The 24,378-nt window shown below is 48.0% G+C and overlaps 1 protein-coding gene across 5 annotated transcripts in view; it reads left to right on the forward strand.

The window, feature by feature from the left end:
• Positions 1–11,476: 11,476 nt before the first annotated feature.
• The window catches only part of LOC137800757 (IQ motif and SEC7 domain-containing protein 1-like), a 103,982-nt gene continuing 91,080 nt past the window's right edge, over positions 11,477–24,378 (forward strand). For all 5 annotated transcript variants that reach the window (XR_011079663.1, XR_011079664.1, XM_068598087.1 and 2 more), the window contains exons 1-2: positions 11,477–12,114; positions 14,547–16,277. Coding sequence is in view for 3 of the 5 variants with exons in the window: in XM_068598087.1 (XP_068454188.1) it covers positions 15,544–16,277 (734 nt within the window). In the remaining 2 variants the exon portion in view is untranslated. The remainder of the gene's footprint in view (positions 12,115–14,546; positions 16,278–24,378) is intronic.

Consider the following 24,378-nt stretch of genomic DNA (forward strand, 5'->3'; position numbering starts at 1 on the left):
CCAACAGAGATGAAGGGCGTCCATATCTCCAACAGAGATGAAGGGCGTCCATGTCTCCAGCAGGTAGAAGAAGGGCGTCCATGTCTCCAACAGGTAGATGAAGGTCGTCCATGTCTCCAAAAGAGAGATGAAGGGCGTCCATGTCTCTAACAGAGAGATAAAGGGCGTCCATGTCTCCAACAGGTAGATGGAGGGCGTCCATGTCTCCAACAGGTAGATGAAGGATGTCCATGTCTCCAACAGGTAGATGAAGGGCGTCCATGTCTCCAACAGGTAGATGAAGGGTGTCCATTTCTCCAACAGGTAGATGAAGGGCGTCCATGTCTCCAACAGGTAGATGAAGGACGTCCATGTTTCCAACAGGTAGATGAAGGATGTCTATGTCTCCAACAGAGAGATGAAGGGAGTCCATGTCTCCAAAAGAGAGATGAAGGGCGTCCATGTCTCCAACAGAGAGATGAAGGGCATCCATGTCTCCAACAGGTAGGTGAAGGGCGTCCATGTCTCCAACAGGTAGATGAAGGGCGTCCATGTCTCCAACAGAGATGAAGGGCGTCCATGTCTCCAACAGAGATGAAGGGCGTCGATGTCTCCAACAGAGGTGAAGGGCGTCCATGTCTCCAACAGAGAGATGAAGGGTGTCCATGTCTCCAACAGAGAGATGAAGGGCGTCCATGTCTCCAACAGAGAGATGAAGGGCCGCCATGTCTCCAGCAGGTAGATGAAGGGCGTCCATGTCTCCAACAGGTAGATGAAGGGCGTCCATGTCTCCAACAGGTAGATGAAGGGCGTCCATGTCTCCAACAGGTAGATGAAGGGTGTCCATGTCTCCAACAGGTAGATGAAGGGCGTCCATGTCTCCAACAGGTAGATGAAGGGCGTCCATGTCTATGCCAAACCTTTTGGCTCAATGACTTTAAAACATGACAGACGGGCCGGGCCAGTATCAGATGGATGGAGAGTGTTTGTGTAAACTCATATAAATTAAAAGTAAAGCCATTAACGTAAATGGAAAGATTTCATTTCATTGGGAACAGGGTCTCTGAATGAATACACTGGCCCGATTCTGCCGTCCGACACTGCCGTCACCGGGCCACAATCAAACACAACCAGGGCCGGCATCGGCCCTGGTTGTGTTTGATTGGAGTCTGAACCAGCATCTCAGCTGGTGTTCCAGTCGGTTTCTCTGTAGTCTGCTCCATGGGCTCCGGCTCTGGTACACTTGTAACCGTCTCAACACAGGAGGCTTTCACAGGGCATCCATCAACTTCAACTCTCTCCTATAATAACTATCGGACAGAAAAGTCATCAGGTGCTTCCAACGCAAGCTCGTCTGGCAGTCTGCAGGAAAGTCTTCATCTGCCAAGTGCCAGCGATGAAATCACCCAACTGGATGCTCCTCAAGGGTCTCATGACGCCTTTCTCCTTCTCTACAGGAGTCAGAATTATTACGTCTGTTTTGTGACAGGACACACCTGTCAATCACATGACGTGAGTCCTGAATATCCTCCTCTGCAGCAGCTGCATGCAGGGTAAGGGTGATCTTTTCTGATGAAATGAATCATTAGTCCCTCCCCTGCAAAGCATGCGCCACACATGGTGACTCTGCAGCCACCTGGGCCTTCTTTGGCCCCGTAAGCTTCTCACAGGCAGGTTTTCTCTTTCTGATCTAACCCTCTGCCATCGTGGGGTTGCTCTCTCTGTCCCAGAGACAGGGTTCGGGTCACTGTCCTGGTACTCGGTCCAGGTGAGGTAGTCCGTGGGGTTTTCAGGGTCATGACCTCTCCCTATCGTAACCAATCAATGTTACCTTTCTGGAGTGTCAGCTCTTCTGCTCCCCCACAGGTAGTTCTACATGCAGGTCTGGTTGTTTAGTCTGTCCACACACCTGGTCCCTGTCAGGAGGGATATCAGGGATGTGTGGAACCAGTTTATTGTTAGACAAGTGTTTATCTAGCTTCATTCGCTGGACAGGGACATCACAGCAGTTTTCAGAATGTATTTTTATCCACTCTTTCCCAGATCTTATTGCTCTTGCAGCTCTATTGAGTTTTATTTTTGAAATGGCTCCTGTTGTCCGTTCTGAGGGACAGCGGGGTTCTTTGCTGTAAAGAAGTCTGCCATGCATTGGCTGACAGTTCTTGCGGTCGCAGCCCGTATGGGATGCAATTCAGTAGCACCTCACCCGCCGTGATAACTAAGAACTCCTCGTTCCCCGGGGCAGACGGGGTTAAGGCCTGCACCGTCAGTAATGTACTCCAGTGTTTTAATGTGTCTCGAGCCACATTTAATGTGAAGCATCCCGGTCTTCATGGAGCAGTTTTAGCATTGTCTTTTCATCAGTTTTGAATTTTTCTTTTAAATTATGAAAGGTTATTGTTTGGCTTATTGAGAAACTTTTTCATTCTCTCTCACCCTATGTGACCCAGAGATTGGCTGAGCTTCAACAAAACCGTGTGCTTCACTATCGGTACTACGATCTGATCATTGTGTTCCCGTGTTCCAGGGAAAATGCAAATGACTTTATACTAACATACGTACTGCTTTCATCTGGTTCAGGGTGGTCACACGGCCTGAGGCCATTCTGCCACCTCGTTGAAGCATCGTCTGTTGGCGCTTGGGTGTGGCTGTTTATGTGTTTCATGACGACTCTTTTCTTTTTACTAAACTCAGCTATTACTGTCCAATAATCTGAGCTGAAGGAGTTCCTACATCTCCAAATCTTCATGAAAGCTGTTGCAGCAATAACAACTGTTTGTCATTATTGTGCTTTCTTTCATTGTGTTGCTGTCCTTCAGGCTGCAGCTTTACGTACCTCAGCTGTTCCTTTATTTTTTTACATGTATTCCCTCCTTTTTCTTTCTCTTCCTCTTCCCCCAAAGCACTCTATAAGGGGTTCAACGCGGTCTTCCTCCGAGCCTTCCCTGCCAACGCGGTAAAACCCTTTTGCTCTCATATTATACTCACATGCAGTACACATATATGAATGTATGGCGCCTGACGAGCGGGGCGGGTAGCGGGCTTCAGGCACTTGCATTACATACATTTGACAAGTAAAGGGTTCAAGGTTCCTGTGGGCAGTGTCTTGTGGAATCTTAGAGGCATATTGACACAATAATTAGGTTAAGAAGCACTATGAAATATTACAAACTCGGAAATTGTTAGCCAATTATAGGGGAATTCTGATGTTCAGAACCCCCTAGCCAATTGTAACGTGTGCATTTAAATGTAGTCGGGATCTGGAGCATAGCACTGAGCTATCCTCTGTCTCTTCTCTGGCCCACAGACGTTTCCTGGAGGCTCAGGTTCTGGTGCTGGCTGGTCCTCTGCTGCCCTCCCCACATCTGCATCTGGCTCCAGCAGGTCACCGTTGGTGAGGCAGATGTTGTGGAGCACAGTGCAGCACACAATGACCTCCGGCACAAACTTCACATCCACCTCCAGGGCCTTCAAGAAGATGGACCGCCATCGCGCCTGGAGTATTCCAAAGGACCTCTCCACAACACACCTCGCCTTTGAGAGGCAGCAGTAGCGTGCTTGGAGGTGGTTGCGGACAGGCTGCCTAAAGGAGGTCATCAGGCAGATGGGTTGAGACAGGCAGGGGTGGCCACCATCCCCAAGGATACAGTGTCCTGGTGGACTGCTCATAAAATATGGGGCTGTTTTTCAGGACCCTGGCATCATGCATTGAGCCTGGGTAGCCCACACCCACATCAATGAATTTGCATTTATCATCATAGATGGCTTGCAGCTGGATGGAGTGAAAAAGCTTCCTGTTAAAATAGCAGGCAGCATCCTCTGCTGGGGGGTGTCACCCTGACGTATGAACAAACTGTAAACGTTAAAGTTGAAGATGATTTGACGATTTCCCCATTGGGTCCCATTATAAAAAAAAATCATAAAAAGCTTAATAATTTGGAAATTTGAAAAGTCAGAAATATGAAAAGTCATAGCCATCATGTTCTTAAGTAGCTGAATATTTCAATAATTTAACTTTTTTCTGTAACTGAAAATATGAAAGACTAGTTACGGTCCAAAATATGGATGGAAGAAATAGAAGAAGAAACAGTTTAATAAAGATTTGAAGAACAATAGTTGCACAATAGTGCAACAATAGTTGGAATGCTTGTAGCATTCCAACTAATTAGTATGTGTTCAGTGGTAACATAATATGAAACCCAGATCTTTTATTTTATTCAACATGCAGTTTCACATCTCCTCCAGCAGAGGGCAGCACAGCTCAGAGTCCTGACGGACCAGGATGAAGGTTCCTGCTGAGCAGGTGAAAACATAGATTTGTTTTATGATGATCTACAAACAAGTTGCATAGTGGAGAGTCACATAGTGGGGAGTTACATTGTGGGGAGTCACATAGTGGGGAGTTACATAGTGGACAGTTACATAGTGGGGAGTTACATAGTGAACAGTTACATAGTGGGGAGTTACATAGTGGACAGTTACATAGTGGACAGTCACATAGTGGACAGTTACATAGTGGACAGTTACATAGTGGGGGGTCACATAGTGGGGAGTTACATAGTGGGGAGTCACATAGTGGGGAGTTACATAGTGGACAGTTACATAGTGGACAGTTACATAGTGGGAAGTTACATAGTGGACAGTTAAATAGTGGGGAGTCACATAGTGGGGAGTTACATAGTGGACAGTTTCATAGTGGACAGTTACATAGTGGACAGTTACATAGTGGGGAGTCACATAGTGGGGAGTTACATAGTGGACAGTTTCATAGTGGACAGTTACACAGTGGGGAGTCACATTGTGGACAGTTACATAGTGGACAGTTACATAGTGGGGAGTTACATAGTGGACAGTTACATAATGGGGAGTCACATAGTGGGGAGTTACATAGTGGACAGTTACATAGTGGGGAGTTACATAGTGGACAGTTACATAGTGGACAGTCACATAGTGGACAGTTACATAGTGGACAGTTACATAGTGGGGAGTCACATAGTGGGGAGTCACATAGTGGGGAGTCATATAGTGGGGAGTCACATAGTGGGGAGTTACATAGTGGGGAGTTACATAGTGGACAGTTACATAGTGGGGAGTCACATAGTGGGAAGTTACATAGTGGACAGTTACATAGTGGGGAGTCACATAGTGGGGAGTTACATAGTGGACAGTTTCATAGTGGACAGTTACATAGTGAACAGTTACATAGTGGGGAGTCACATAGTGGGGAGTTACATAGTGGACAGTTTCATGGTGGACAGTTACACAGTGGGGAGTCACATTGTGGACAGTTACATAGTGGACAGTTACATAGTGGGGAGTTACATAGTGGACAGTTACATAGTGGGGAATTACATAGTGGGGAGTCACATAGTGGGGAGTTACATAGTGGGGAGTTACATAGTGGACAGTTACATAGTGGGGAGTTACATAGTTGGGAGTCACATAGTGGGGAGTCACATAGTGGCGAGTCACATAGTGGGGAGTCACATAGTGGGGAGTTACATAGTGGGGAGTTACATAGTGGACAGTTACATAGTGGGGAGTTACATAATGGACAGTTACATAGTGGGGAGTTACATAGTGGGGAATTACATAGTGGACAGTTACATAGTGGGGAGTTACATAGTGGGGAGTTACATAGTGGGGAGTCACATAGTGGGGAGTTACATAGTGGGGTGTTACATAGTGGACAGTTACATAGTGGGGAGTTACATAGTGGGGAGTCACATAGTGGGGAGTCACATAGTGGACAATCACATAGTGGACAGTTACATAGTGGGGAGTCACATAGTGGGGAGTTACATAGTGGACAGTTACATAGTGGGGAATTACATAGTGGACAGTTATATAATGGGGAGTTACATGGTGGGGAGTCACATAGTGGGGAATTACATAGTGGACAGTTACATAGTGGGGAGTTACATAGTGGACAGTTACATAGTGGGGAGTTACATGGTGGGGAGTCACATAGTGGGGAGTTACATAGTGGGGAGTCACATAGTGGGGAGTTACATAGTGGGGAGTTACATAGTGGACAGTTAAATAGTGGGGAGTCACATAGTGGGGAGTTACATAGTGGACAGTTTCATAGTGGACAGTTACATAGTGGACAGTTACATAGTGGGGAGTCACATAGTGGGGAGTTACATAGTGGACAGTTTCATAGTGGACAGTTACACAGTGGGGAGTCACATTGTGGACAGTTACATAGTGGACAGTTACATAGTGGGGAGTTACATAGTGGACAGTTACATAATGGGGAGTCACATAGTGGGGAGTTACATAGTGGACAGTTACATAGTGGGGAGTTACATAGTGGACAGTTACATAGTGGACAGTCACATAGTGGACAGTTACATAGTGGACAGTTACATAGTGGGGAGTCACATAGTGGGAAGTTACATAGTGGACAGTTACATAGTGGGGAGTCACATAGTGGGGAGTTACATAGTGGACAGTTTCATAGTGGACAGTTACATAGTGAACAGTTACATAGTGGGGAGTCACATAGTGGGGAGTTACATAGTGGACAGTTTCATGGTGGACAGTTACACAGTGGGGAGTCACATTGTGGACAGTTACATAGTGGACAGTTACATAGTGGGGAGTTACATAGTGGACAGTTACATAGTGGGGAATTACATAGTGGGGAGTCACATAGTGGGGAGTTACATAGTGGGGAGTTACATAGTGGACAGTTACATAGTGGGGAGTTACATAGTTGGGAGTCACATAGTGGGGAGTCACATAGTGGCGAGTCACATAGTGGGGAGTCACATAGTGGGGAGTTACATAGTGGGGAGTTACATAGTGGACAGTTACATAGTGGGGAGTTACATAATGGACAGTTACATAGTGGGGAGTTACATAGTGGGGAATTACATAGTGGACAGTTACATAGTGGGGAGTTACATAGTGGGGAGTTACATAGTGGGGAGTCACATAGTGGGGAGTTACATAGTGGGGTGTTACATAGTGGACAGTTACATAGTGGGGAGTTACATAGTGGGGAGTCACATAGTGGGGAGTCACATAGTGGACAATCACATAGTGGACAGTTACATAGTGGGGAGTCACATAGTGGGGAGTTACATAGTGGACAGTTACATAGTGGGGAATTACATAGTGGACAGTTATATAATGGGGAGTTACATGGTGGGGAGTCACATAGTGGGGAATTACATAGTGGACAGTTACATAGTGGGGAGTTACATAGTGGACAGTTACATAGTGGGGAGTTACATGGTGGGGAGTCACATAGTGGGGAGTTACATAGTGGGGAGTCACATAGTGGGGAGTCACATAGTGGGGAGTTACATAGTGGGGAGTTACATAGTGGACAGTTACATAGTGGGGAGTCACATAGTGGGGAGTTACATAGTGGACAGTTTCATAGTGGACAGTTTAATAGTGAACAGTTACATAGTGGGGAGTCACATAGTGGGGAGTTAAATAGTGGACAGTTACATAGTGGGGAGTTACATGGTGGGGAGTCACATAGTGGGGAGTTACATAGTGGGGAGTTACATAGTGGACAGTTACATAGTGGGGAATTACATAGTGGACAGTTACATAGTGGGGAGTTACATAGTGGACAGTTACATAGTGGGGAGTTACATAGTGGGGAGTCACATAGTGGGGAGTCACATAGTGGGGAGTCACATAGTGGGGAGTTACATAGTGGGGAGTTACATAGTGGACAGTTACATAGTGGGGAGTTACATAATGGACAGTTACATAGTGGGGAGTTACATAGTGGGGAATTACATAGTGGACAGTTACATAGTGGGGAGTTACATAGTGGGGAGTTACATAGTGGGGAGTCACATAGTGGGGAGTTACATAGTGGGGTGTTACATAGTGGACAGTTACATAGTGGGGAGTTACATAGTGGGGAGTCACATAGTGGGGAGTCACATAGTGGACAATCACATAGTGGACAGTTACATAGTGGGGAGTCACATAGTGGGGAGTTACATAGTGGACAGTTACATAGTGGGGAATTACATAGTGGACAGTTATATAATGGGGAGTTACATGGTGGGGAGTCACATAGTGGGGAATTACATAGTGGACAGTTACATAGTGGGGAGTTACATGGTGGGGAGTCACATAGTGGGGAGTTACATAGTGGGGAGCTACATAGTGGACAGTTACATAGTGGGGAATTACATAGTGGACAGTTACATAGTGGGGAGTTACATAGTGGACAGTTACATAGTGGGGAGTTACATGGTGGGGAGTCACATAGTGGGGAGTTACATAGTGGGGAGTTACATAGTGGACAGTTACATAGTGGGGAGTCACATAGTGGACAGTTACATAGTGGGGAGTCATATAGTGGAGAGTCACATAGTGGACAGTTACATAGTGGGGAGTTACATAGTGGACAGTTACATAGTGGGGAGTTACATAGTGGGGAGTCACATAGTGGGGAGTTACATAGTGGGGAGTCACATAGTGGACAGTTACATAGTGGGGAGTCATATAGTGGAGAGTCACATAGTGGACAGTTACATAGTGGGGAGTTACATAGTGGACAGTTACATAGTGGGGAGTCACATAGTGGGGAGTTACATAGTGGACAGTTACATAGTGGGGAGTCATATAGTGGAGAGTCACATAGTGGACAGTTACATAGTGGGGAGTCACATAGTGGACAGTTACATAGTGGGGAGTCACATAGTGGACAGTCACATAGTGGGGAGTTACATAGTGGACAGTTACGTAGTGGGGAGTCACATAGTGGGGAGTTACATAGTGGGGAGTTACATAGTGGACAGTTACATAGTGGGGAGTTACATAGTGGAGAGTTACATAGTGGACAGTCACATAGTGGACAGTTACATAGTGGGGAGTTACATAGTGGGGAGTTACATAGTAGACAGTTACATAGTGGACAATTACATAGTGGGGAGTTACATAGTGGACAGTTACATAGTGGGGAGTCACATAGTGGAGAGTCACATAGTGGACAGTTACATAGTGGGGAGTTACATAGTGGGGAGTTACATAGTGGGGAGTCACATAGTGGGGAGTTACATAGTGGGGAGTTACATAGTGGACAGTTACATAGTGGGGAGTCACATAGTGGGGAGTTACATAGTGGGGAGTTACATAGTGGAGAGTTACATAGTGGACAGTCACATAGTGGACAGTTACATAGTGGGGAGTTACATAGTGGGGAGTCACATAGTGGGGAGTTACATAGTAGACAGTTACATAGTGGACAATTACATAGTGGGGAGTCACATAGTGGAGAGTCACATAGTGGACAGTTACATAGTGGGGAGTTACATAGTGGGGAGTTACATAGTGGGGAGTCACATAGTGGGGAGTTACATAGTGGACAGTTACATAGTGGGGAGTCACATAGTGGGGAGTTACATAGTGGGGAGTTACATAGTGGAGAGTTACATAGTGGACAGTCACATAGTGGACAGTTACATAGTGGGGAGTCACATAGTGGGGAGTTACATAGTGGGGAGTCACATAGTGGGGAGTTACATAGTGGACAGTTACATAGTGGGGAGTTACATAGTGGACAGTTACATAGTGGGGAGTCACATAGTGGACAGTCACATAGTGGGGAGTTACATAGTGGACAGTTGCATAGTGGGGAGTTACATAGTGGGGAGTCACATAGTGGGGAGTTACATAGTGGACAGTTACATAGTGGACAATTACATAGTGGGGAGTTACATAGTGGACAGTTACATAGTGGGGAGTCACATAGTGGACAGTCACATAGTGGGGAGTTACATAGTGGACAGTTACATAGTGGGGAGTCACATAGTGGAGAGTCACATAGTGGACATTTACATAGTGGGGAGTTACATAGTGGACAGTTACATAGTGGGGAGTTACATAGTGGACAGTTACATAGTGGGGAGTCACATAGTGGACAGTCACATAGTGGGGAGTTACATAGTGGACAGTTACATAGTGGGGAGTCACATAGTGGAGAGTCACATAGTGGACATTTACATAGTGGGGAGTTACATAGTGGACAGTTACATAGTGGGGAGTTACATAGTGGACAGTTACATAGTGGGGAGTCACATAGTGGACAGTTACATAGTGGGGAGTTACATAGTGGACAGTTACATAGTGGGGAGTCACATAGTGGGGAGTTACATAGTGGGGAGTTACATAGTGGAGAGTTACATAGTGGACAGTCACATAGTGGACAGTTACATAGTGGGGAGTCACATAGTGGGGAGTTACATAGTGGGGAGTCACATAGTGGGGAGTTACATAGTGGACAGTTACATAGTGGGGAGTCACATAGTGGACAGTTACATAGTGGGGAATTACATAGTGGACAGTTACATAGTGGGGAGTTACATGGTGGGGAGTCACATAGTGGAGAGTTACATAGTGGACAGTTACATAGTGGGGAGTCACATAGTGGACAGTTACATAGTGGACAGTTACATAGTGGGGAGTCATATAGTGGAGAGTCACATAGTGGACAGTTACATAGTGGGGAGTTACATAGTGGACAGTTACATAGTGGGGAGTCACATAGTGGGGAGTTACATAGTGGGGAGTCACATAGTGGGGAATTACATAGTGGACAGTCACATAGTGGGGAGTCACATAGTGGAGATTTACTTAGTGGGGAATTACATAGTGGACAGTCACATAGTGGGGAGTTACATTGTGAGGAGTTACATAGTGGGGAATTACATAGTGGACAGTCACATAGTGGGGAGTCACATAGTGGAGATTTACTTAGTGGGGAATTACATAGTGGACAGTCACATAGTGGGGAGTTACATTGTGAGGAGTTACATAGTGGGGAATTACATAGTGGACAGTCACATAGTGGGGAGTCACATAGTGGAGATTTACTTAGTGGGGAGGCGTGAGGGCAGCCAAGGAAGACTGCTGATTGGCTGCTGATCAATCTGCACCAAATGAATAATTGTTCATGACGGATGAAGGTTTTCTTACTTTCATCCTGACTGAGACCAGTTATCATTCTTCTGTGCTGAACACTGATCTCAGATCAGAACTAACCACGAGGGGGCGACTCCTCTGGTTGTATAGAAGTCTATGCTTCATGTGTTAAAGCTGCATTCTCTCTCCTGACCACCAGGGGGCGACTCCCCTTCTTGTATAGAAGTCTATGCTTCATGTGTTAAAGCTGCATTCTCTCTCCTGACCACCAGGGGGTGACTCCTCTGGTTGTATAGAAGTCTATGCTTCATGCGTTAAAGCTGCATTCTCTCTCCTGACCACCAATATTGCAGCCGGTTTTCTCCATAATATTTTAGGATGGAAACTCACGTACTCCTCACTCTCTCTCTCTCTCTCTCTCTCTCTCTCTCTCTCTCTCTCTGTGTGTGTGTGTGTGTGTGTGTGTGTGTGTGTGTGTGTGTGAGAGTGTGCGGTAAACCAGCTGAGTCGCCGCGTGACTATGTGCGTTTTTCCTCTTTGCAAACACACACATACACACACATACACACACACACACACACACACACACACACACACACACACACACACACACACACACACTCCTCCTCTTTCTACAGCAGAATAGCGGAGGAGAAAAAAAAGCCTCATAATTTACGTGTGATAATAACCAGAGCACCATTCTCACGCGCAGAGAGAGAGAGAGAGAGAGAGAAAGAGAGAGAGAGAGAGAGAGAGAGAGAGATAGAGAGAGAGAGAGAGAGAGAGAGAGAGAGAGAGAGAGAGAGAGAGGATCATCAGCGCTGCAGCAGCGGATCTCTCGGCTGTCAGACGCAGAGGAATGATAATTAGAAAGAGATTGACTCGGCAACAAGAAGAAAAAGAGGAAGACGGAGGAGGAGGAAGAGGAGGAGGAAGAGGAGCCAGGCCTGCAGCAGTGCAGCGAGCTGAGGAATACAGGAAGGAAGACAGAGGGACGGACGGATCCAGTGGATCTGCATCTGATCCAGAAGGAGACGCAGCAGCTTGAGCTTTTGTTGCTTTTTGTCGGAGGTAGACGACGACGACGACGACGATGATGAGGATGATGAGGACGATGATGACAGCAGCAGCTGAGGAGGAGATGGAGAGATGAGCGGAGATCAATAATCCACTCTTCTTCCTCCAGCCCCCACCTTCATCCCTCCATCACATCTGCAGGAGAACAAACCTGTGAGCCGCTTCCTGGTTTCTGTTGTTCCTGCAGCGAGTGTGTGTGTGTGTGTGTGTGTGTGTGTGTGTGTGTGTGTGAGAGAGAGAGTGTGTGAACGTGTGTGTGCGTGCGTGTACATGTATGTGTAGGTGAGTGTGTGTGTGTGCGTGGGTGTGAGCGTGAATGTGTGTGTGTACATGTGTGAGTGAGTGTGTGTATGTGTGAGTGTTTGTGTGTGCACATGCTCATATGTGTGTCTTGTATGTGCAACTGTTTTCTATGTAGGCCATGTGGACTTGTATGTTTGTGTGTGTGTGTGTCTGTCTGTGTTTATATGCATGTGTGTGTGTGTGTATGTGTGTGTATGTGTGTGTGTATGTGTCTGTGTGTGTGTGTGTGTGTGTCTGTGTGTTTCTGTGTGTGTGTGTGTGTAAGTGTGTCTGTCTGACCAATACATACTAAATTGGCCATCATAAAAAGTCGAGCTTCTGTCGGGACTCAAACCAGAGCAGCGTGTCGTTGGCTCATGACTCACTTTAAAGTCTGTAAGCGTGAACCCAGCGTTGCCGTAGCAGCAGGAGTTCTGTGTGCTTCAGCTACTTGGTCTCCACCAGAAGCAAGATAACACTGCTAACGCTGCTCATGCTGCTAACGCTGCTAACGCTGCTCACACACTTAACACTGCTGACGCTGCTCATGCTGCTAACGCTGCTCACATACCTAACACTGCTAACACTGCTCACACACTTAACACTGCTAACGCTGCTCACACACTTAACACTGCTAACGCTGCTCACACACTTAACATTGCTGACGCTGCTCACGCTGCTAACACTGCTCACACACTTAACACTGCTAACACTGCTCACACACTTAACACTGCTAACACTGCTCACACACTTAACACTGCTAACGCTGCTCACACACTTAACACTGCTAACACTGCTCACACACTTAACACTGCTAACGCTGCTCACACACTTAACACTGCTAACGCTGCTCACACACTTAACACTGCTCACACACTTAACACTGCTAACACTGCTCACACACTTAACACTGCTAACGCTGCTCACACACTTAACACTGCTAACGCTGCTCACACACTTAACATTGCTGACGCTGCTCACGCTGCTAACACTGCTCACACACTTAACACTGCTAACACTGCTCACACACTTAACACTGCTAACGCTGCTCACACACTTAACACTGCTAACGCTGCTCACACTTAACACTGCTAACGCTGCTCACACACTTAACATTGCTGACGCTGCTCACGCTGCTAACACTGCTCACACACTTAACACTGCTAACACTGCTCACACACTTAACACTGCTAACGCTGCTCACACACTTAACATTGCTGACGCTGCTCACGCTGCAACACTGCTCACACACTTAACACTGCTAACACTGCTAACGCTGCTCACACACTTAACACTGCTAACGCTGCTCACACACTTAACACTGCTGACACTGCTCATGCTGCTAACACTAACGCTGCTCACACACTGAACACTGCTGACACTGCTAACACTCCTCACACACTTAACACTGCCAACACTGCTCACGCTGCTAACACTGCTAACGCTGCTCACACACTTAGCACTGCTGACGTTGGTCAGGCTGATGACGCTGCTAACGCTGCTTACGCTGCTCACACTGCTAACACTGCTAACGCTGCTCACACACTTAACTCTGCTGACGCTGCTAACACTGCTCACACACTTAACACTGCTAACGCTGCTCACGCTGCTAACGCTGCTCACGCTGCTGACGCTGCTCACGCTGCTGATGCTGCTAACACTTCTAACACTGCTAACTCTCCTGACGCTGCTTCAGCTGCTAACGCTGCTAACACTGGTAACTCTCCTGAGACTGCTGACGCTGCTAACGTTGCTATTCTGCTGACTCTGCTAATGATGATATTCTGCTGATGCAGCTCACGCTGTCAACACTGCTAGCACTGCTAATATTCTGCTCACGCTGTTCACGCTGCTGACGCTGTTCACGCTGCTCACGCTGCTGACGCTGTTCACGCTGCTCACGCTGCTGACGCTGTTCACGCTGCTGACGCTGTTCACGCTGTTCACGCTGTTCACGCTGCTGACGCTGTTCACGCTGCTGACGCTGCTCTCAAGAAGTCGAAGTCGTAGCTGAAACTCACAATGTTTACGATGTCTAAAACACTAAACGTACACCTCAGTTTACTGCCTTCACTTTGTGTGTTTGCAGAGAGAGAGAGAGAGAGAGAGAGAGAGAGAGAGAGAGAGAGAGAGAGAGAGAGAGACAGAGAAGAAAATAAACAGGTGTGCATTTCTAATCTAGAAATTAAAAAAAAGCAAGGGAAGTGAGTAACCAAATGAAGAGGAACCAAGATGGCGTCGTCCCGTTTGACTCTTGAACTCTTCTCATCTCTTCTTTCTTTCCTCTTTCTCATGGACGACAGGAGGACCTTGAGATGCCGTCCAGCGGGACGATGATGCCGGTGGATCCCAGAAGCCTCGCCGTCTCCAGGAAGGAGACGAACATCTGACATGACCTTTGACCTCCGCGCATCGCCTCATCTGACGGACGGCCTGCAGGGCGACAGGCCGAGTCCTGAACCCATGGACCTGGGAGAGGTGACCCGTTCCTCTCGCTCGCTCCTCAGGAGATGATCTTCAGCGGGCGTTTTTATTGTCCTGGAGCTTTGGGTCACGTTGATTTCTCAGTTTGGTTCCAAGCAGTTTTGTAGAACTGGAGAGCTGAATCGTCTCTTTTTTCCGCTTTAGAAAACTCTTGGCGAGTTCACCACAGGTGTTCAGATCCCGGGAATTTATCACCAGCCTGCGGTCGGTCAACTTGTTGAGAAGGTCTGACGCCGTCTTGTCGACCGCAGCGCTGCACCTCCACAGTGAACAATGCACCGCTTCTCATGATGGTAAAGTTGACATATGAACCAGTTCTGGTCTCCGAGCGGGTTCTTGTTCCTGTGATCTGATCTCCTGCATGGAGGTAAAAGAGTGGATACAACCGACGTACTGACGAGCAGGAAGACCAACGGTTTTCGTTGAGAGGGGGAAGACCACCTCTCTCTCTTTATTTGTTCTGTTTCATAACCGTCATGGTTTGAACACCACCAGCACCTGACGGACCCGGGGGATGGTCGACGACTCCGTAAACCTCTCTGATTGGAGCCGACGAGGACGAGATCCATCTTGATATTCGAATCAGAACTCAAAGAAGAAAAAGTCCTCTCCCCCCCACTCACCTCTGGTGGGGGGGAGGGTGACGGGTTTTTGGTTTTAGGGTGTAGGGCTTAGGGCCATAGGCTTTACTTTTGTAGCTATTTAGACAATAGGTCTTAGGTTGTAGACTGGACAGTAGATAGTCTGAGGAGCCCTGACTCCAGAACCTGGATCTGGGCCTTTTCCTAGCTGTCTAATTCTCAGACCAGAAAAGTCATGGATGCTAATCAGGGCCCGGGCCAGGGCAGCCCCGAGAGCCCGAACCGGGCCGTAGAGTACCTCCTTGAACTCAACAACATCATCGAGAGCCAGCAGAAGCTTCTTGAGACGCAGAAGCGCCGAATCGAGGAGCTGGAGGTCCAACTGGACCGGCTCAGCCAGGAGAACAAGGACCTGCGTTTGGACCGGCAACCCATTGCTCCTCCTCCGCCAGCTCCTCCTCCCGAGCCTCCTCTCCCTCCTCCTCCTCCTCCGCCGCCTCCACCGGCTCAGACCATATCGACATCCATTTCTGCCAAGAATCACCACCACCACAACAACCAATACCAAGCTCCACCGCAGCCTCCCTTATCCATCCCCCTCCACCACAGCCACCAGCACCACCAGTACCATCAGCACCACCACCACTCCTCCTCCTCCCACCACTCATACAACAGCTCCAACAGCACCGGTCCGACGGTAATGCCGGTCTCCGCTCCGGCTGCCGTCCCAACCTCCATCTCAATTCCCACCCAGATCCCGTCTCCGATCTCCGCCCCGACTCCACCTCCCCCACCTCCCATCCCACCCAGGGATCAGCCGCGGGCCCAGAGCCGGCTGACCCGAATGCCCTCCACCAGCACCGGCACCAACACCAACTTCGTGGAGAAAGAGAAGGAGAGGCTTGAGCGCCTGCACAGATCCAACGCCTCCAACAACCACCACGCCCACACGCTCCACCACCAGAAATCGTGAGTTAAAGTTTTAGATACACTACACCCAAAGTCAAAGATCACACAAAGTGAAAGTAAACCTGAACCCAACAGGGACGAAATGAACAAAGTTCACCCTGTACTGCTGGTGACCTTAGAACATTTGGCCATATAGTGAACTTGTTTTGTAAATCTCATTTTATGAGAGAGAAAACAACCCATTGTGCTTCGTGAACAACAAACAAGAGAAGCTTCCTGGTTGGCTCCGTCAAATGCTTCTTTCGATCTCAGGTTTCTCATTTCTGGCGGGTGAGAAACCCGCTGTCTAGTTTGCCAACACTCATGTAGATCTTGGACTTTGAGGGCAACTATCTTTGCAAAAACTTTTTTCATGCAGGTTGTTTGTGCAAGCCAAGAAATATGATATGAGCCCACCTTGATTCTTAGCTGGCAAAAAAATAAATACAAAAATCAAGCAACATATTCAAAGGCAGAGTTGTTTTTCTGAATGTGATGTATTAAACAACTCAATAACGTCCAGCATTGACGTTTGTCCTGTGCGTTTTTTCTGTGGGCAAACAGGTTGATATTTATTCATCCTTCTAACATCTGCTAACAGGGATAAAGAGTTCGAGCTTGTAGTGGAAGCCACATGTTGAGAGCGGGAGAGCACGAGGCTCCAGGCGAGCTGACCGGTGACAGCGTCCCCATCAACGTTGTTTCTGGTGTTACGAAACGGATATTTCTGCGCTTGTTCTCGCTCATAGCTTAAAAGAAACACGCTGTTGGCTGCTCTAACCACCACGATGAGCTCGCTGGCTCTTTCTTCTCTAATGCTGTTATTCTGTTGCTCTGAGAACATGTTTTTGAATCAGAAATCATTGTTAGCTGCCTGGATTTGGTTTCATTGCCTGGCAACGCTATCTTCGGAACATCTTATCAGGAAGTGTCGAGGACGTCTCCGTGCACATGTGCTGCTGTCGGCAAAGTGGAGGCAGGGTCGCAGTGCGCGAGTCAGGCAACTGCTTCTGCAGGGCCTGACTCTGAGGCTGCTCGTTGTGAAGGACGACACTCGCTAACATCTAAAAGGCTTTTAAAACATGTGAAGCTGGCGCTTCTGGGGAGTGTGGGCCATCGCCTCCTGTTGGGGAGTAATACTACTACTAAATAAATAAAGTAGCACCTAGTATCATTTTAGTAGCAAATGAATGGCCCTTACTTATAGCACTTTGTAGTTTGACTTTATTGAAGAAATTATACTTTTTGGATTATTGTTGTTCTGAGTTTGTGCTCATGATTAAATGCACTTAATGTAAGTCACTTACATGCGAACAAAAATGGGAGTGTTGGGGCATCTCCTCCTGTTGGGGCTGTTGAGGCATCGCCTCCTGTTGGGGCTGTTGGGGCATTGCATCCTGTTGGGGCATCGCCTCCTGTTGGGGCATTGCCTCCAGTTGGGGCATCGCCTCCTGTTGGGGCTGTTGAGGCATCGCCTCCTGTTGGGGCTGTTGAGGCATCGCCTCCTGTTGACCTAACAGGAGTTGGGGCTGTTAGGTTATCCCCCTCATTTGGGGCATAGCCTCCAGTTGAGGCATCGCCTCCAGTTGGGGCTGTTGGGGCATCACCTCCTGTTGGGGCTGTTGAGGCATCGCCTCCTGTTGGGGCACCGCCTCCAGTTAGGGCATCGCCTCCAGTTGGGGCTGTTAGGGCATCGCCTCCAGTTGGGGCTGTTGAGGCATCGCCTCCTGTTGGGGCATCGCCTCCAGTTGGGGCTGTTGGGGCATCACCTCCTGTTGGGGCTGTTGAGGCATCGCCTCCTGTTGGGGCATCGCCTCCAGTTGGGGCTGTTGAGGCATTGCCTCCTGTTGGGGCATCGCCTCCTGTTGGGGCATTGCCTCCTATTGGGGCTGTTGGGGCATCACCTCCTATTGGGGCTGTTGGGGCATCGCCTCCAGTTGAGGCTGTTGGGGCATCGCCTCCAGTTGAGGCTGTTGGGGCATTGCCTCCAGTTGGGCTGTTGGGGCATCGCCTCCAGTTGGGCTGTTGGGGCATCGCCTCCAGTTGAGGCTGTTGGGGCATCGCCTCCAGTTGGGCTGTTGGGGCATCGCCTCCATTTGAGGCTGTTGGGGCATCGCCTCCAGTTGAGGCTGTTGGGGCATTGCCTCCAGTTGAGGCTGTTGGGGCATCGCCTCCAGTTGAGGCTGTTGGGGCATTGCCTCCAGTTGGGCTGTTGGGACATCGCCTCCAGTTGAGGCTGTTGGGGCATTGCCTCCAGTTGGGCTGTTGGGACATCGCCTCCAGTTGAGGCTGTTGGGGCATTGCCTCCAGTTGGACTGTTGGGGCACCGTCTCCAGTTGAGGCTGTTGGGGCATCGCCTCTTGTTAGGGCTGTTGGGGCATCGCCTCTTGTTGGGGCTGTTGGGGCATCACCTCCTGTTGGGGCATCGCCTCCAATTGAGGCTGTTGGGGCATTGCCTCCAGTTGGGGCTGTTGGGGCATCGCCTCTTGTTGGGGCTGTTGAGGCATCACCTCTTGTTGGGGCTGTTGAGGCATCACCTCCTGTTGGGGCATCGCCTCCAATTGAGGCTGTTGGGGCATTGCCTCCAGTTGGGGCTGTTCGGGCATCGCCTCCAGTTGAGGCATCGCCTCCTGTTGGGGAATCACCTCCTTTTGGGGCATCGCCTCCAGATGGGGCATCGCCTCCTGTCGGGACATCGCCTCCTGTTGGGGCATGGCCTCCTGTTGGGGCTGTTGAGGCATCGCCTCCTTTCGGGACATTGCCTCCTGTTGGGGCTGTTGAGGCATCGCCTCCTGTTGGGACATTGCCTCCTGTTGGGGCATGGCCTCCTGTTGGGGCTGTTGAGGCATCGCCTCCTGTTGAGGCATCGCCTCCTGTTGGAGCATCGCCTCCTGTTGAGGCATCGCCTCCTGTTGGAGCATCGCCTCCTGTTGAGGCATCGCCTCCAGTTTGGGGCTGTTGATGCATGGCCGCCTGTTGACCTAGCAGGAGTTGGGGCTTTTAGGTTTGTAACAATTCTTCCTCGCACTTCACTCCAGGGAGAAAAGTACTACGCTACTTGAAGGACAAGGGCGGATCTGCTAGGAATAAAGTGTGATATGTTGACAAAAAAACACAAAAGAACCACATGACCCTGAAACCAGATTCAATCACTGTTATTATGGCTAACTAAATAACAAAACAAACAAAGGATTAACAACAACAATATCGCTGCCCAAAACCCAACTTAATCCTCAATCCCCGACAGTCCCGCAGTTAATTGGCGTCTCCCTGTGGAGACTCCTGTCACTTAAAGGGAAACAAGAGTCTGTTAAGTGCTGCGACGGGCGGAAACGGGCCGCAGCGCCGCGTCTCCTCACCCGCGCTGCCTCGGGCCCTCGGGCTCGCTGTCCTGGTCCGCGGCGCAGTCCTCCGCGAACGATCGCGGACGCGGTATTTATAATCCCTAACTCCGCTATTCCTTGTGGCATATTGCGTGGCAGTCGCCGTCCAGGGCCCTTTGCAGCTGACAGCTCGCGTCGTCGTGTCCTCAGTGTCACGTCACCCCAAAACAAAAACCCTTCTCGAGACACACCCTTCCGGTCCCCTTATATACACAGCGGATCAACAAAAATGAATACTAATAACAAAAAAACATGATCCTATTGATCCGTCTCTTTTAGGCCCCCGATAAAACACGTTACTGCACTCATTTAAAATGAAATAAATAAACAAAAGTTACATTTTATTACGTGCCGTAGTTAAAGGAGACACCAGTGATCTTTACAGGTTATCCCCCTCAGTTGGGGCATCGCCTCCTGTTGGGGCTGTTGGGGTATCGCCTCCAGTTGAGGCTGTTGGGGCATCGCCTCCTGTTGGGGCTGTTGGGGTATCGCCTCCTGTTGGGGCTGTTGGGGCATCGCCTCCTGTTGAGGCTGTTGGGGCATCGCCTCCTGTTGAGGCTGTTGGGGCATCGCCTCCTGTTGGGGCTGTTGGGGCATCGCCTCCTGGTGAGGCTGTTGGGGCATCCCCTCCTGTCGGGGCATCCCCTCCTGTTGGGGCATCCCCTCCTGTCGGGGCATCGCCTCCTGTTTGGGCATCTCCTCCTGTTGGGGCAACTTCTCCTGTCGGGGCATCTCCTCCTGTCGGGGCATTGCCTCATGTTGAGGCATCTCCTCCTGTTGGGGCATCTCCTCCTGTTGGGGCATCTCCTCCTGTCGGTGCATCGCCTCCTGTTGGGGCATCTCCTCATGTTGGGGCAACTCCTCATGTTTGGGCATCTCCTCCTGTTGGGGCATCTCCTCCTGTCGGGGCATTGCCTCATGTTGGGGCATCTCCTCCTGTCGATGCAACTCCTCCTGTTGGGGCATCTCCTCCTGTTGGGGCATCTCCTCCTGTTGGGGCATCTCCTCCTGTCGATGCAACTCCTCCTGTTGGGGCATCTCCTCCTGTTGGGGCATCTCCTCCTGTTGGGGCATCTCCTCCTGTTGGGGCATCGCCTCATGTTGGGGCATCTCCTCCTGTTGGGGCATCTCCTCCTGTCGATGCAACTCCTCCTGTTGGGGCATCTCCTCATGTTGGGGCATCTCCTCCTGTCGATGCAACTCCTCCTGTTGGGGCATCTCCTCCTGTTGGGGCATCTCCTCCTGTTGGGGCATCTCCTCCTGTTGGGGCATCTCCTCCTGTTGGGGCATCTCCTGTTGTCACTGCACACAGAGAGCTGTAGAGAGGAAGGTCGGGGACGCAGCGATGACTCACGGAGACATATGTATTAGTACTACTGCTCCAGATGTATTAGTACTACTGCTCCAGATGTATTAGTACTACTGCTCCAGATGTATTAGTACTACTGCTCCAGATGTAATAATACTACTGCTCCAGATGTATTAGTACTACTGCTCCAGATGTAATAGTACTACTGCTCCAGATGTATTAGTACTACTGCTCCAGATGTAATAGTACTACTGCTCCAGATGTATTAGTACTACTGCTCCAGATGTATTAGTACTACTGCTCCAGATGTAATAATACTACTGCTCCAGATGTATTAGTACTACTGCTCCAGATGTATTAGTACTACTGCTCCAGATGTATTAGTACTACTGCTCCAGATGTAATAGTACTACTGCTCCAGATGTATTAGTACTACTGCTCCAGATGTATTAGTACTACTGCTCCAGATGTAATAATACTACTGCTCCAGATGTATTAGTACTACTGCTCCAGATGTATTAGTACTACTGCTCCAGATGTATTAGTACTACTGCTCCAGATGTATTAGTACTACTGCTCCAGATGTAAAAGTACTACTGCTTCAGATGTATTAGTACCACTGCTTCAGATGTATTAGTACCACTGCTTCAGATGTAGTAGTACCACTGCTTCAGATGTAGTAGTACTACTGCTTCAGATGTAAAAGTACTACTGCTTCAGATGTAGTAGTACTACTGCTTCAGATGTATTAGCACTACTGCTTCAGATGTAAAAGTACTACTGCTTCAGATGTAAAAGTACTACTGCTTCAGATGTAAAAGTACTACTGCTTCAGATGTAGTAGTACTACTGCTTCAGATGTAGTAGTACTACTGCTTCAGATGTAGTAGTACTACTGCTTTGTCTCATAGTATTAGTAGTACTGCTGTTTTGTCTCATAGTTGTAGTACTACTACTTTTTTGTCTCATAGTATTAGTAGTACTACTTGTTTGTCTCACAGTTGTAGTAGTACTACTTATTTGTCTCATAGTATTAGTAGTACTACTGATTTGTCTCATAGTATTAGTAGTACTACTGCTTCAGATGTAGTAGTACTACTTTTTTGTCTCATAGTATTAGTAGTACTACTTGTTTGTCTCACAGTTGTAGTAGTACTACTTATTTGTCTCAGTATTAGTAGTACTACTGATTTGTCTCATAGTATTAGTAGTACTACTGCTTCAGATGTAGTAGTACTACTTTTTTGTCTCATAGTATTAGTAGTACTACTTGTTTGTCTCACAGTTGTAGTAGTACTACTTGTTTGTCTCATAGTATTAGTAGTACTGCTGTTTTGTCTCATAGTATTAGTAGTACTACTGCTTTGTCTCATAGTTGTAGTAGTACTACTGCTTTGTCTCATAGTTGTAGTAGTACTACTGCTTTGTCTCATAGTTGTAGTAGTACTACTGCTTTGTCTCATAGTTGTAGTAGTACTACTGCTTTGTCTCATAGTATTAGTAGTACTACTGCTTTGTCTCATAGTTGTAGTAGTACTACTGCTTTGTCTCATAGTATTAGTAGTACTACTGCTTTGTCTCATAGTTGTAGTAGTACTACTGCTTTGTCTCATAGTTGTAGTAGTACTACTGCTTTGTCTCATAGTATTAGTAGTACTACTGCTATGTCTCATAGTATTAGTAGTACTACTGCTTTGTCTCATAGTTGTAGTAGTACTACTGCTTTGTCTCATAGTATTAGTAGTACTACTGCTTTGTCTCATAGTTGTAGTAGTACTACTGCTTTGTCTCATAGTTGTAGTAGTACTACTGCTTTGTCTCATAGTATTAGTAGTACTACTGCTTTGTCTCATAGTTGTAGTAGTACTACTGCTTTGTCTCATAGTTGTAGTAGTACTACTGCTTTGTCTCATAGTATTAGTAGTACTACTGCTTTGTCTCATAGTTGTAGTAGTACTACTGCTTTGTCTCATAGTTGTAGTAGTACTACTGCTTTGTCTCATAGTTGTAGTAGTACTACTGCTTTGTCTCATAGTTGTAGTAGTACTACTGCTTTGTCTCATAGTTGTAGTAGTACTACTGCTTTGTCTCATAGTTGTAGTAGTACTACTGCTTTGTCTCATAGTTGTAGTAGTACTACTGCTTTGTCTCATAGTTGTAGTAGTACTACTGCTTTGTCTCACATCCTGTCAGGTCTGAGGCGTCTTGAAGAATCATAATAATAATAATCACAATAATAATAATAATCACAATAATAATAATAATCATAATAATCATAATAATCATCATCATAATAATAATAATAATCACAATAATAATAATAATCACAATAATAATAATAATAATCACAATAATAATAATAATAATAATAATAATAATAATAATAATAATAATAATAATAATATCATGACTCATGGGACGTTCAGGAGCAGCTGAAATCGTGAGAAACAGCTGACCTCCAGCTTGCAGGCCGGCAGTACTCGCTGCCTCTTCTAGTGGCTGAGCGTGATCCAATAAATCCCACAATGCACTGGGGCACATTGCGGCGCGGAGGCAGGACGGGGTGTTGCTGCCCACGCCGCTCTCTGAGTGATCTGGTGTTCGGCGTGAAGCAGCAAGGCGCTCACAGAGAGCCTGCAGCAGCGGCCGCAGGACACGAAGCGGCTGCTTCGTCTCAAGCACTGCAGCTGCCGCCACGCAGCCGCTCAGCAGGAGCTTCGTGAAGCTCCTGCTGAGCGGCTGCAGCTGCCGCCACGCAGCCGCTCAGCAGGAGCTTCGTGAAGCTCCTGCTGAGCGGCTGCAGCTGCCGCCACGCAGCCGCTCAGCAGGAGCTTCATGAAGTCTGACGCGCTGACTTGCCCTCGTCCTGTTAAAGGCGGAGCTAACGCACATCAACGCACATCAACGCACATCAACGCACTCCTTCGTCTGAAGCCATTGGATCAGACTGTCGTGTTGATAAAGTAGAGACGGACAACCCTTCTACTTAAGAAACTATCATACAACATGTAGTATGAGACATTTATTTACATGCATCTCCTACTTCATTCATATTGTCCACTGCTGGTGAAACAGTGTCCATCACTGAAACAGTTCATGCACATAAAGTTATCTTTTCAGAGAGATTTCATCTCAAGCTCAAGTTGTTCAGCTTGAGTCATATCATCACTTTACACTCGTGTCTCCTGACGGCCTCGTGATGGAGAGACTGTTCTGCAGTGTTGGGTCACACATGGACCTCACATGCTGGAGCCTCCACCAGGTGCCTTCAAGACAGGTTGTAGCTTCTAGAAAAAGGCCTGAGGCCCTGAAGGGTGAACAACCTTTGCTGCTCTGAACCTGTTTGGAAGAACGAGACCTTCAGGGTCGATGGCGGCGTCTTCAAAGGGAACGCCCTCGGTCCCGTAACCATGGTTTCACAGCTTTAGGA

The sequence above is a fragment of the Clinocottus analis genome, unplaced genomic scaffold, assembly GCF_023055335.1.
Source record: "Clinocottus analis isolate CAN_PGR_092001 unplaced genomic scaffold, fCliAna1.0.p SCAF_4, whole genome shotgun sequence".
NCBI classification, from domain to species: Eukaryota; Metazoa; Chordata; class Actinopteri; order Perciformes; family Cottidae; genus Clinocottus; species Clinocottus analis.